This window comes from Branchiostoma belcheri, unplaced genomic scaffold (genome assembly GCF_001625305.1).
Source record: "Branchiostoma belcheri isolate BF01 breed outbred unplaced genomic scaffold, Haploidv18h27 scaffold77, whole genome shotgun sequence".
NCBI classification, from domain to species: domain Eukaryota; kingdom Metazoa; phylum Chordata; class Leptocardii; order Amphioxiformes; family Branchiostomatidae; genus Branchiostoma; species Branchiostoma belcheri.
Genome location: NW_017804431.1, coordinates 1,379,640 through 1,394,363, shown reverse-complemented (window position 1 = coordinate 1,394,363; position 14,724 = coordinate 1,379,640). Strand labels below are relative to the sequence as shown.

The 14,724-nt window shown below is 40.4% G+C and overlaps 1 protein-coding gene across 1 annotated transcript; it reads left to right on the top strand.

The window, feature by feature from the left end:
* Positions 1–3,597: 3,597 nt before the first annotated feature.
* Positions 3,598–6,737, top strand: LOC109485643 (zinc finger protein 678-like). The gene is made up of 3 exons (XM_019789333.1): positions 3,598–3,642; positions 4,175–4,504; positions 5,753–6,737. The coding sequence occupies exons 2-3, from the start codon at positions 4,194–4,196 to the stop codon at positions 6,609–6,611; spliced, it is 1,170 nt and encodes a 389-aa protein (XP_019644892.1). The 5' UTR covers positions 3,598–3,642; positions 4,175–4,193; the 3' UTR covers positions 6,612–6,737.
* Positions 6,738–14,724: the final 7,987 nt, after the last annotated feature.

Sequence of the window (14,724 nt, the reverse complement as noted above, 5' to 3'; positions counted from 1 at the left end):
ATGTAAATGATCTCCATATTTATTTTAAAGTACAAACCATGATTATAATATTTTGGAATGTATTGTTATAGTAAATATTAAAGGTTTAATGTTTGAACAGGAATTGTGTTGATTCATTGTGTCAGTTTGGATAGGCTATATGATAATAACGTTAATGCACCGCCTTTTCCTCGGTGTATATGGTGTCATAAATGCATGGTCAGCTGCTATAACCACCTCATAAACCACCTCGTTCGCTTCGCTCACTCGGTGGTTTATTCGGTGGTTATAGCAGCTGACCATGCATTTATGACACCATATACACCTCGGGGCGGTGCATTAACCCTTTATTAGAGGATAAGCACGCACGAAGGATATAACGTTATAAGTGCCAAACCTTTTCAAACGTCTTGTAAAATACCTTTATTTTTCAGATGCGAGAATATAACTTGTGCCTGACTTGAGTTCACAGTCACTTTATAGGTCTGTGTCCTGTGTCTTTGTGTTCATTGCCGTTTTTCTGAATAAAAAAAGTGTATTTTATTATTCATTGCCTTTTTTCTAATTAAAAAAGTGCTTGCCATATATGTGTACTTCCATAACCTCCTTTAGGTTCGTTGACTCCACTGTAGTTAAAGCTCGTCTTCGGTATCCTGACATGACATATGATCGTAAAAATGGTTTAGCGCCAAACGTGAGCAATCAGCAACAACCCAACGCCTTGCCCGAATCGATGTTTATGGATACTGCCTCCACAGACACCTTTTCCCAATTAAACTCGCCCTCTAGTTCTCTTGTTGACACGACATCAGTCTTCTTGTCTCCACCAGAAACCCTTCAGGGTGCAGATGCACAGAACAAGCTCACACAGAAAATCTAGCTGGGACCTTTTCTGCGAAACGTATCGCCCTCTCTTGGCCAATTTGTATTTCGTATTCAGCCCGAAGGGAACTCTAATGGAGCGTTGCATTCTCCTGATAACGTCACTTGCCTAGTAAAAATGACAGTCCACTTTTACAAATTTGCCACAAAGGACCTTCTCTGGAAAGACTTTGCCCTATCTTCACCAGTTTTACTGTTCATTTTGCAGTGAAAGCTCTATCTATTTTTGCCACCTTCCAGTGAGAATCTCCAAGACTATGTTTTATAATAATCCAGGTCAGAGAGCCGCCAAAGAGGATCTTCTTCGCCAAAAAGCAGTTACTCAAGCAACTCATATTAACGTCACTTGCCTAGTAAAAATGACAGTCCACTACAAATGTGCCACAGAGGACCTTCTCTGGGTCCAGAAAGTCTTTGCCCTTTCTTGGCCAGTTTTACTGTTCGTTTTACAGTGAAAACACTATCAATCTTTGCCACCTGCCAGTGAGAAACTCCCAGGCCATGTTTTATAATCAGCCAGGTCAGAGATCCCGCCAAAGAGGACCTTCTTCGTTTAGTTAACATTTTGTCACAATTATCGATCAGTCTGTGTTGTTTACCCAACCGTAGTCGTGAGTCCACTGGGATTAGGTGGCTGTCGAAAGTCCATCACATAAACAGGAAGAGGTCAAGGTAGAAACTCTGATGTTTTCTTAGATGGAATTCGGTGGTAAACGTACTGTTAAATCGCTAGCCATTGCCTTGGGTGTTAGCTGGTCTTTCGCATTACAGCTTTAGTTGCAGCAAACCATTGCAAAATACCATGTCATATATAACCATTGGCAATGCTGTTTGGCAACATAAGCCTTGTTGATGGTACGACATCGTGCATTTCTCCTGGACATACGGTGCTGGAGATTACTGTCCATTATAAGGCCACACCAAGTAAATTTTATGGATGACGTCCTTTGGAGACCCTAAATCTAATGCGAGAGGTTGAAAAAAAAACAAGAAGGGCCCTAAAAAACAAGATGCCTAGATTAGAAATATACTAAGAGACGACAAATGTTAGGACACAATTTGAATGAGGTGACACAGTGTAACAAGCAAGAAGTCTTTTATTCATCATCAAAACAGCAATAAATCAGGTGGAACAGCAGTTGTCGTCCTGTGAGTTTGGGGAGATAGATGGAGCGGTCAGCAAGTTTCTTCAAATGTGGCTGCATGTACCAAACTGAATTCCTAATGGAAGTCATGATTTCCTTGCTTGATGCTTTGGTCCGTACAAACCTATTTGCGGCACTGTCGTGACTCTTTGGTTATAGTTACAGGAAGCGGAATTTCTTGGTTTTTTTTCTAGGAACAGGCCAAAATCAATGCGCGCGCGGACGTCATCCATAAAATTTACTTGGTGTGGCCTAATGTAACATTTTATTACTTTTAGATCCGTATCTCTGCCTGCCTGACCGAACCCCCTGTTGTTTCTCTGGCCTATGGTCAACAGTTATGTTTCTTCCAGAATCTCGTTATTGGCTGTTCTCACACTAATAGAGCATTTGTCACTCTTGCTTTTTCGTTCCATCTGACTTGTTTGTCGCTTCGTCTTTCTTTAATACAAGTTTACAACTTCTATGGCCTTGAATGTTTATCCGTACCGGACAGAGAGCTCGCGAGACAGAAGACACAGTGGAAGGAGATAAAGAAAGACTGAATGCAGCAGCAGGACATTTTCTCACGACTAAAGATGCAGAATGCAGTGGCTGATGATGATGAGTTTACAACTTCTCTGGCCTTGAACGTGAATCCGTACCGGTTTACTGCGAGATTTCCGAACTGCAAGGTAACTTGTATTAGTGGCACATCGCTGCATCAGTCTTCCTACGCGGGGGATTTTTGTCCTTTATTGCTTTGTAAATCTATGTAGAAGTTTTTTGCCTGAGGTTCTTTGATAACTGTTGATCTTTATTGGCTGTGAGCTTGAACGGACTTTCACCCACAACAATAATTACGGTTGTTTATAAAAGACTGAACAAAAAGATTTGAGTGATCAACCTTCCCTCCTACAAGTCTGATTTCAGGGTAGGTAGGGTAGCTAGATTTTAGTCAAAGGTCTTATCATCACTTTAGTGTATACGTTTTTGACACCACAGCGGCAAACTACAGCTATTTTTTAAAGCAATTGTTTTCCCAAGGATGTTGTCTAATCTGCCCCTATGCAAACCAGCGCATGTAACATGATAATTTCAACAATAGATTCAGACATGTAATATGTTGTAGTGTTTAATGATCAACAACTTTATTGTTATGATAGCAGTTAAACTTTACTTAACCAACACCAAGTAAATTGGGACTTACCCCAAATTTTCGACTCCGTCAGCCTTGTTCACGGAATGGACCCTTCTACTACAGCTTCCGGGACGTGACGTCGGAAACACGTGGTTGCAGCAGAGGGTCATACATGTACGTGGCAGATAACCTATGACTTGGTGTTGGTTAAGTAAAGTTTGTTATATACCAACACAGATGAACTTTCATGCTAATAACCTTTATTGTTAGTCTCCGACTCGGTCTCTTTTTACTAATGATGTTGTCTGATTCTTATATATGCAAATCACTATCATATGGTGATTTCCTTTGTTTTGTGATCAAGTAAACCCACCGGACCGGTTTTACCCACCCACCCAGTCCCTATATAAACGCGTCCCTGACTGCTCTGTTTCTGTCAGTACTGACTCTGCAGCCGTGAGGATCTGTGTCGTCGTGAAAACATCGTGCAGTACTTTGGAGCGTCAGTGTTTCTTGGTAAGTGTCGGCTATGATTTGGTTTCCTCTATTCATTTGCTATGAATACTGCGATGTGGCATCTTGTTGCTGGTGCATAATATAACGGGTGTTGTGCATGCATATTGAACGATATTAGGTAAGTATGCTGGAGTTGTAGTCCAGTGTAAAGTGCCTTTCCCTAGGGCACAAGATTGGTGGCATCGGGCAGGATTCGAACCCTCGCCCTCTCGAGTCTGGGCCGAAAACGCTACCGCTACGCCAACGATCCCACAAATGGTATCCAGTGTGGTAAATATGCTATGCTATGTTTTACTGCTATATAAACCAGATCGAGTACATGTTTAGATCCATTTATCAATATACCGGGTTCTCAATTCCTTTAAACATATGGCATGCTATGCTTTACAATGTTCCTTTAAACACATGCTATACTTTACAATGTTCCTTTTAAACATATGTCTCGTTTAGATGCATTTGTCAATATAACCGGTGTACATGTATAACAGATTCCAAATCCCATTAAATTGACAAGTTATGCTTGTTCCTGCAGGTTTACGAGTTTGACCAACATGGCGACCAGAGCTAAATCTCATCTGAAACAAGAGGAGGGTTCTCCGCGTACACACAAGTGTAGCGAGTGTGGCAAGGAATTTCCTTGTCAGAGTCAACTGATGCGACACATTCGGACTCACACTGGAGAGAAACCTTACGAATGCGGGGAGTGCAGCAGGCGGTTCAGTCATCTGAGTAGTCTGAAGGCTCACATGAGAACTCACACCGGCGAGAAACCCTACAGGTGTGAGGAGTGCGGCAAGCAGTTCAGTCAGCTGTCAAATCTAAAGACACACATGCGGATTCACACTGGCGAGAAACCCTACATGTGTGGAAAATGCAGCAGGCAGTTCACGAATCTGGGTAATCTGAAGGGTCACATGAAAGTCCACACCGGTGAGAAGCCCTACAGGTGTGAGGAGTGCGGCAAGCAGTTCGCTAGACTGACAGATGTAAGGCGACACATGCGGATTCACACAGGCGAGAAACCATATAGATGTGAAGAGTGCGGCAAGCAGTTTAGTCAACTGTTCAGACTAAAGACACATATGTCGTCTTGCACAATGAAAGCCGTACACGTGTGGAAAGTGCAACAAAGCTTTCGTTATTCAAGTGGGTGCACACTTACACCGACGAAAATTTGGTTATAAGCCTGTGTAGAAATTTCACAAAGGGGACTGTAGCAAGGTCTGTATTTGATGAACGGACTGGGTCGTTCCCTGTGTTATCCTTTTATTCTTTACCAATAAGAACTCTTCTTTACTGTGTTTTTTTTTTTTTTAGTTTTGTACTCTCTACATGACTCCAGTCACCCGATATCCAGTGTAATACTAAGAATAAGAAAACGTAATTTTTTAACGATCGTTGTATGCTCTGTACATGTATATAGACCGTTGGTTAGAATTAGTTAGCAGCATACGTGTTAGTTCTAAATGCATAAAAATGTTGGTAAATATTGTTTGTTTTCCAAGTGTTCCGTAAAACACATATGTAGCTGTTAGAGATTTGTTAACTTTCTGCATCTCGCCAATAAATGAAAACATATAATGTGTTGTCTTCTTTATTGTAACATGTACAAGTATAATTTCAACAATAAATTCAGACAAGTACCGTAATATGTTGTTGTCTTTATTGATCAACACCTTTATTGTTAGTCTCCGACCTGGTCTCTTTTTACTACGAATGATGTTGTCTGATTCTTGCCTAATATGCAAATCAGCATTGTGATTTCCTTTGTTTTGTGATCAAGTTAAACCCACCAGACCGGTTTTACCCACCCACCCAGTCCCTATATAAACGCGTCCCTGACTGCTCTGTTTCTGTCAGTATTGACTCTGCAGCCGTGAGGATCTGTGTCGTCGTGAAAACATCTTGCAGTACTTTGGAGCGTCTGTGCGTCTTGGTAAGTGTCGGCTATGATTTGGTTTCCTCCATTTATTTGCTATGAGGACCATCATGTACTATCGTTTCGAGTTTTGAGTGCTATGTCAATATAACGTGTTCGCACGTGCACCAGATTCTCAATTCCATGAAATATGACATGTTATACTTCACAATGTTTCTGCAGGTTTACGAGTTTGACCAACATGGCGACCAGCGCTACATCTCATCTGAAACAAGAGGAGTGTTCTCCGCGTACCCACAAGTGCGGCGAGTGTGGCAAAGAGTTTCTTTGTCAGAGTCATCTGATGCGACACATTCGGACTCACACGGGAGAGAAACCTTACGAATGCGGGGAGTGCAGCAGGCGGTTCAGTCATCTGAGTAGTCTGAAGGATCACATTAAAACTCACACTGGTGAGAAGCCGTACAGGTGTGAGGAGTGCGGCAAGCAGTTCAGTCAGTTGTCAAATCTAAAGACACACATCCGGACTCACACTGGCGAGAAACCGTACAAATGTGAGGAGTGTAGCAAGCAGTTTACTAGACTGGAAAATTTGAAGAAACATTTGCGGACTCAGAACCGGCGGTCGCATATCAGAACCCACAAAGGTGAGAAACCCTACACGTGTGAGGAGTGTAGCAGGCAGTTCAGTGAGTTGGGTAATCTAAAGAGACACATGCGGACTCACACTGGGGAGAAACCCTACAGGTGTGAGGAGTGCAGCAGGCAGTTTAGTGAGCTGGGTAGTCTAAAGAATCACATTAAAACTCACACCGGCGAGAAACCGTACAAGTGTGAGGAGTGTAGCAGGCAGTTCAGTCGGCTGGGTACTCTGAAGACTCACATGCGGACTCACACCGGCGAGAAACCCTACAGGTGTGAGGAGTGCGGCGGGCAGTTCAGTACCCTGGGTAATCTGAAGAGACACGTGCGAACTCACACTGGTGAGGAACGGTACAAGTGTGAGGAGTGTGGCAAGCAGTTCGCCAGACTGGGAAGTTTGAAGAAACATTTGCGGACTCACAGAGTGGAACAATCGAACAAGTCTTAAAAATGCAACAGAAGCTTTTGCTAGAGTGCGAACTTGAAAACTCAAACCGACGTAAACCTGCCAATGTCTTTGTAAAAGCTATCGAGTGGGGCCATTTTATATGTCCTTACTGTTTGATCTCACTGTTATTTTTATGCAAACGAAACTGCTTTTTTTTTACTTTTTTTTACTTTTTTTTATGTCAGTAGTGTACTCTCTAGATGACTCCGCTGTAAAGTTAACAATATCGGTGATTTTATATCACGATCGATACATGCTCCGTAGCCTGTTGATTAGAGCTAGAAGCCGTAGGTTAAATACGACAGTGTAGTATTGAGACAATAGTTACATGGTAGGACGCCGTTCGTTTAACGTCAATGTGCCATTTATCAATTCTGTAATAGAACTTAGTCAATTATATGTAGTTTTAGTATCTGTAAATATATTGTATGTTTAACGTCGCCACATGTTAGTTATTAGTGTATGTTAGTTATGAATGTTGTTTGTTTTCCCATTGCTCTGTAAGGTAGAGGTAGCTTTGGTAGATTGACAGAACACTTTTTACGTCTTTGTTTCAATAAAGCGCGTTATGTGTCATATTTATTGGTCACCATCACTCTCTTTTCTTTCCAAACCGTCAGGCGAAAATTAATGCGCGCCCTGATGTCATCCATAAAAATCACTTGCTGTGGCCTTACTGTATGTCGTTTGTCACCCTTGAGTTGCCACTCCATCTGACCTGTCGCGTTGCATTCTGAACCGTCTTTCTAGCTTTAGAAGCAGTTTTCAACTTCTCTGGCCTTGAACGTGAATCCGTACCGGTTTACCGCGAGATTTCCGAACCACAAGGTAACTTGTATTAGTGGCACATCGCTGCATCAGTCTTCCTACGCGGGGGATTTTTGTCCTTTATTGCTTTGTAAATCTATGTAGAAGTTTTTTGCCTGAGGTTCTTTGATAACTGTTGATCTTTATTGATTTCCGTCACCCGGGGGTTTTCTGTCCTTTGTTGCTTTCTAAATCTATGAGGAAGTTTGTTGCCTGAGTTTCTCTGATAACTGTTGATCTTTATTAGTTTCTCTGTCACTGATGTAGTGTTTCCATACGATTTTTAACGCGATTTAATGCACATCGATGTCGCTACTCCTAAACTACATCTGCATCTCGACAGCCGGTATATCCACCCTTCAGCGTATATCGTCGTTGATAAATGTGTACATATTTGTACATAAACATTGTCAAGATAGGCTGAAGGTAGAAGTTATTGGGTAATATTTTAACGTTTTTCTTATCGTTCAACATCATAAAGCTAGCGAGGAGGCAATAAAAGTTACGATTATATGTTTCTACATCCGCTCTAAGATTTCGCTAGAGGCACTTTTTTATCCCCTGTTTACTTCTTGTACAAACCTCGTAAATTACACCTACGTTCTAATCTCAAAGCAGATTCGGCGGGGCAAGAGGACTTTATGTTGGCCGCCTGTATTCAACGTTCGCCCCATGTGGCTACGTTGGCTACGTTCTACACCGTACCCACGTTCGAGCAGACTTTTATTACACAACTATTAAAGAATGGAAGGCTCCGATCCAAGGAGATTCTTCAGCACTTGGGACCCAGCTCTGGAATGCTGGAATTGGTTTATGAACTACAGACTGCATTTCTATATCAGTGTAACATGTTATGATCAGCTCAGATAAGATACTTAAATTCTTCCAGCGGAGAACGGCAAGACATAATGCTGTACAAAAGAGCACAGCAATGTGAAATGTAATATTCCATTATAACATATATACATGTATTGAAGTTAGATTAGTACAATAGTAGAAATAGTTAATAGTTAATAAGTGTTATTTGGCATACATCGTATCCAATGCAATTGTTCCGCAATAAACTTGACTTGACTTGACATGTGAAACAACATTCGTATTCTAGCACGATACCTTTCACACATGAGAAGAGAATATACATGTATTGAAATCGACATATCTCGTACACTTCAGTGATTTATTTGACAGGATGCGGCATGTCAACTGACTTCATTCCTCATCACCAGTGACACTTTCCGTAACAACCATCATTAATCCGGATACATGTCCTCATATCAACGCCCGCGTCTTCCTGTTTTTACACCATCACACACTCTATATGTCTTCGTTAAGGCTATGCTGATTTGATTGTATGGTTGACATCCTCTGGGAACTCTGCGTGCGAATAGAAAAAAAGGTTTGGCAAGAAAAGAATTGCCTTCATTATATGAAATCTACGTGATCATGAAGGTTGAAGAAATGACCAAACATGATATGGCGAATAATAGACTCTTCATTTTCATTCTTTACAATTTTGGTCCTTTCCTTTGAATTGATGCTGGCATTCTACGACATTAGTATCGTTTTCCAATATTTTTACACACATGTTACGGCATATATTTGCTCATTTTGTAGCTGATTTGTACTATTTACAGCATGGTCAAAAACCTTTTTTTTTTTGGGAAACGGACAAAAATTCATACGGACGCGGATGTCATCCATACAATCAAACCCATATGGCCTAATGGTATATTCACATTGCCCCCAATTCATGGGGCCAATTTGATTTATCTTCCCGTTGCTTTGATATGTGGTCTAACGACGTGTCTAGTTTGTAGTTTATTCCTGGGCAATCAACGTGCTGCTCTTCTGGCCCTGACCTGTGTGTTACTGGATGTTCGTAAACAGGAAATCCTTGAAATCGATTCACTGACTTTCCTCGCTTCATTTCCTTCATCAAATTTTGATGAAACATTTTGATGTCAACATGTTGAACAGACGAAGTTAGGATGGAGCTTAGGCTTCTTATATAAGCTTTGAAACTCGAATATCATAATAAACGTGAATATAACTTTGTTAATTGTTAATTACCAAGAACGTTGATATTGTATATACCAGGCTGGTCTGTTTTTAAGAATCATTTGTGTTTAAGTATGTAATAGGACAAGTAGTGTACAATTTAAATTACCATGAGTATTCAAATTCAGCATATGGCTGCTATGTGTTTTGGTTAATAAACCTTTATTCTATTCTATTCGATTCTATTCAACTTGCACAAAGCTTCGAATGAAAGCTCATCTGTGTTGGTAGAATGTGTTGTGTTGGAACAAGGCGTGAACTCTATAACTTTGTACATGTATCTACTAAGCCCTGTATTTATGCACAGAAATAGCTATTTCTGAGGCTTCAACGTGATTTGAGTTACTCAAACTTTGCACAAGCTTTGTTCGAACACAACCAGACGTGCAGCACACATCTGACGAAGGTTGACGAGATCTACCGAAAATTTATGGTGAGTTTACTTCTTGTGTTGGAACAAAGCTTGAACTCTATAACTTTGTTCAAGGCATGTTAACATTGACCAGAGGTGCAACCTCGCGTGGGTCTAGATCAAACGTTGGCAACAGTAAAAGGAAGTCTGCATGAATAATCTCCCTCCTTTCGTAACCCTAGGCCTCCTGGCTCCGGTACTCCTGCCCCACCTCTGATCCCAAGAGATCACATTTACTCGGGCGGTTCTACTCATGGGTACTTTATTACATGATGAATACTATTTGCAGGGACTCGGCGGGTCACGACCAGAAGAGCAGCACTTTGATTAGCCAGGGATAAACCACACTGATAATAACATCTGCGCGGGAGTTTTTAGTCATGAAAACTTGCCCTGAAAAAAAAAGAATGTTTGGTGCTTTTAAAGTAATTCTGCTTCTTTCAAAAAGTTCGCGAACTTTATTTATTCATTAGCGTAAAGATTGCCCAACTAACACTAGTTGCAGCAACAACAAAGCCAAAATGATCTGCGTTTCTAGTCATGGGTACATAATACATGGCCTTGAGGAAGAAAGAATGTTTGCTGCTTTTAAACTGATTCTACGACTTTTCCGCAAGATTTGTATTCATTTATTCGTTAGGTTGAAGATTGCCCAACTAGCACCAGATGCAGCACCATGCAGCAATGTGCAAAATGATCCTATACAAAAGTTAAACCCAGAACTTAAACGTCGTTGAGAATAATTTATTTTAAGACTTGCAGCTCATGCACTACATTGAGAGGAACTTAACCTCAATCTCTGCATGAACCATAATTAAGCCTCTGGATCCATCTCCAAATCTTCATCAACTGTTGCAGTTCAGGTCAGAACGCGGTCTCTCCTGGCCACGGAATCAGCCTCCAATGAATCACCAATTGAATCCGTAATCCACTTAAGAAGTCTAGAGTATCTACTAAACCTTGTATTAATGCATCTCTCTTATCAATGCATATAAACAGCAATTTTTCAGACTTCATCGTGGGTTTAGTTGCTCAGATCCTATTTAATGTGACGGTGAAAAGATCAAGGCAAGACCTCTATGTCTTAAGGCATTCCAGGTTAACCGTTTCTCTACAAGTTAAGGGCCGTCTATAAGAGATAAAGAACCCCTTCGTTTCGACTTCACAGTTTGAAATACTGCAGATTGACTGGCGAAAGACTTTTCTTCGATTTCTTTATGTGACCCAAGACTAGAACTAACATTTTAAGCTTCATCAAGAACTGGAAAACTGTCCTGGTCAGGCGAAGAAGCGGAAAAAATTCTCCAATTCTATCAGTAATGCACTTAAGTCTGAAGTACATGTATCTACTAAGCCTTGTATTTATGCACAGAAAATTAATAGCTATTTCTGAGGCTTCATGATTTGATTTGCTCAAATCCTATTAAATATGACGGTGAGGCACGGAAAATGCCTCTATGTCTTTATAGAGATAAAGGAGCCCGTCATCTGGACTTCATAGCTTGAAATACAGATTGAATGGCGAAAGACTTTTCTTCTATCTCCTTATTGTGGCCAAACTGTGAGGACACTGTATCAGTATTCCACCTACGTCTGGAGTACATGTATCTATTAAGCCTTGTATTAATGCACAGAAATAGCTATTTTGCAGGCTTGAACGTGGTTTGTGTTTCTCAAATCCTGTTTACCGTGCCGGTGAGGCACAGAAAAATAAAATACCTCAATGTCTCAATAAATTTTTCTTCAACTCAATCATGTTTCATGGGGTCTTTAAGGGTCTATTAGAGATAAATCGTCGTCTGGACGTAGCAGCTTGAAATACAGATTGACTGGCGAAAGACTTTTCTTCGATCGTTTTATTGTGACCCAAGACTAGAACTAACGTTTTAATAAGCTTCATCAAGAACTGTCCTGGTCAGGCCAGTAAGCGGAAAATTCTCCAATTCTATCAGTAATGCGCTTAAGTCTGAAGTACATGTATCTACTAAGCTTTGTATTTATGCACAGAAAATTGATAGAAATTTCTGAAGCTTCAGCGTGGTTTGAGTTGCTCAAATCCTGTTTATCGTGACGGTAACGTCCAGGACAAGACTTCTATGTCTTGATTAGAGATAAAGAAACCTGTCATCTGGACTTGACAGCTTGAAATACAGATTGACTGGCGAAAGAGTTTTCTTCAATCTCCTTATTGTAACCCATGACTAGAACTTATAACGTTTTAAGCTTCATCAAGATTTATCTTCTAGAGAACTGAAGAGCTGTCCCCGGTCAGGCCATGAAGCGGAATCGACTTCCGCTGAAACAGTCATCACACACCAACTGTATTAGTATTCCACTTACGTCTGAAGTACATGTATCTATTAAGCCTTGTATTAATGTATAGAAATAGCTATTTCACAGGCTTTAACGTGGTTCAGTTCCTTAAATCCTGTTTACCGCGACAGTGAAGACAAGACCTTTATATTGGTTTTCTTCACTTAAAGCCCGTTTACTACAGATAAGAAACCTGCCGTCTGGACTTGGCAACTTGAAATATAGGTGGGGAAAGACTTTTCTTTAATCTCTTTATTGTGACCTATGATTAGAATTAACTTTTAAAGCTGCATCAAGATCTATCTGGTGTGTTACGGCGTACAGATACAGATATCTCCTAAAAACCGAAGGCCCCAGTCAGGTTAGGAAGTAGAAGTACTACTAAGCCTTGTATTAATGTACAGAAAAAGCTATTTCTCAGGCTAAAACGTGGTTCAGTTGCTCAAATCCTGTTTGCCGTAACAATGAAGACAAGACCTCAAAACCTTAATACTTTTCTGGGTGAAACGTTTTCCCCACTTAAAGCCCGTCTACTAGAGATAAGGAACCCTCCGCCTGGACTTACCTGCTGGACATGTTATCTCACGCTGGCACGGAGACCCATTCTCCGTACTAATAGCCTATTATGTCAAAACGTGGCGACGTTCAAATGATGCTACTCTCCAAGCAGAAATTTGGGCTTCAACCTATTTTTGACATGTTTGGAGTGTTTTTATTGGGCTTTCTTTTATGTAATGGTATCTTTCTTGTCTTCACTGATTTGCATATCAATCAATAGTTCATGATAATAAACCTGCTTTTCTGACAACTCTTCAGTGTCACTGTCAAAGGTAGTGGATGCTACCTGAAACGTCTGACTGTTTCCAAAATCATATCCAGTTGCTTGAGTAACTGATTTTGGGGTATCTTTCTTTCTGCGTATTGGATACTGTCTTGCCAATTTGATATTGTCTTCCAGCCAACAAAAGGGTCCCAAAAGATTTGCTGTGAGATTAGCTGGAAATGCTGTCTCACGCTTGCTTCAGAACCTAGCCACTGCATCAATAGTCTATCAGGACAGAACGTGCTTGGCTACTTTATGCTTGTTACGGGAAAGTTGTAACAAAAAATGTATCCAGACTCATCAGACGACCTCTAGAAAGTTGATACGTTGAACTAATAGTCTATTATGTTCAGGCGCGTGTGGTTTCTTAATGTCGTATCTATTACAGCGTTGAGTAGAGCTGGCCACACGTCTTTTAAAATGGGGTTTTCCATCAATTTTGAACAGTATGTAACAAGCTTAAGATATACCCAAATCTCATCTATCAGAACATGTCCAACTTCAGATGGCTTGTGCCATCCGGTGGATAATGTAGCGAAGTGTGTCCAAAAATCATCAGATGTCTTTTTCTTACCAATCTTTCAGGAACTTGATACATTGAACTAATAGCCAATTATATCCAGTTGTGCTCAATAGCCACTTTATGTTTCTTATTACATCGATCGTGATTATCTGTGTGCATCTGTCATCCTCATCAAAGTAGTCATCTAGATCTAATACTAGGAAATGTAGCATATGTGTCGCCAGGGATCTAATCTGTTCATGTTTCAGACAGTCGACATCTAATAGCCAAGACATGTCCGGCTACTTTAAGCTCTATATTCCACTGCAGAAGGTATATCTACGGACATTCAGCTATGTTGCAAATTAAATAGCTTTTTGAGACACACTGTAAGTAAAACAAAATGTATCCGGACCAATCAAAAAGCTTGTTGGGGCATCTACTAATAGCCAATAATGCCTTTTGCTACTTTGTGTATCATATTACACGGCATGTGGCAATCCTGCGGAAATACGGCTGTTACTGTTAACAAAATGTATCCATATCTATCTGTTCCATCATTAATAGCCAATAATGGCTTTGGTTACTTTATGTATATTATATTTCACTGCATGTGGCAATACTGATCATAAAGCTGGTACCATTAAAACTGCTCTTACTGTTGATGTATAAAGGTGCATCAGAAAGCTCGTTCTAGGAGGATGTAAAATCATCTTTATTACATTGTATATACAAGATGAAAGGTTTCTTGGGTAAAACCTAGGTCAGTCCTTTATCTCTTGCTATACTGAAAGGGGGGCGTAAGGCAAGTAGGACAGGATGTTAAAAGTTACTACGAGCATCGGACATTTTAGTGTTTCAATTTAAAATCATTTTTACACACAAAAATTACATTTTATACATACATACATACATACATACATTACACATACATACATACATACATGCATATATACATTTTAATCTTTCTCTCTCTCTCCATATATATATATTTTGAGATATTGAAATATCGAGCCTGTTAAATCAGATTTAACTTCTACAAGAGGACAGCCCTGAAGTACATCCCCAAGCCGGCGTCTTTCTAGCACAGTATGTGGCATAAGATGCACAAAGTGCGCACTTGTTATTCCACCTACTATTGGACAATTATGTCTAGACAGTCCAGACACGTTTAGGCTACATTGTGTATCGATTTGCA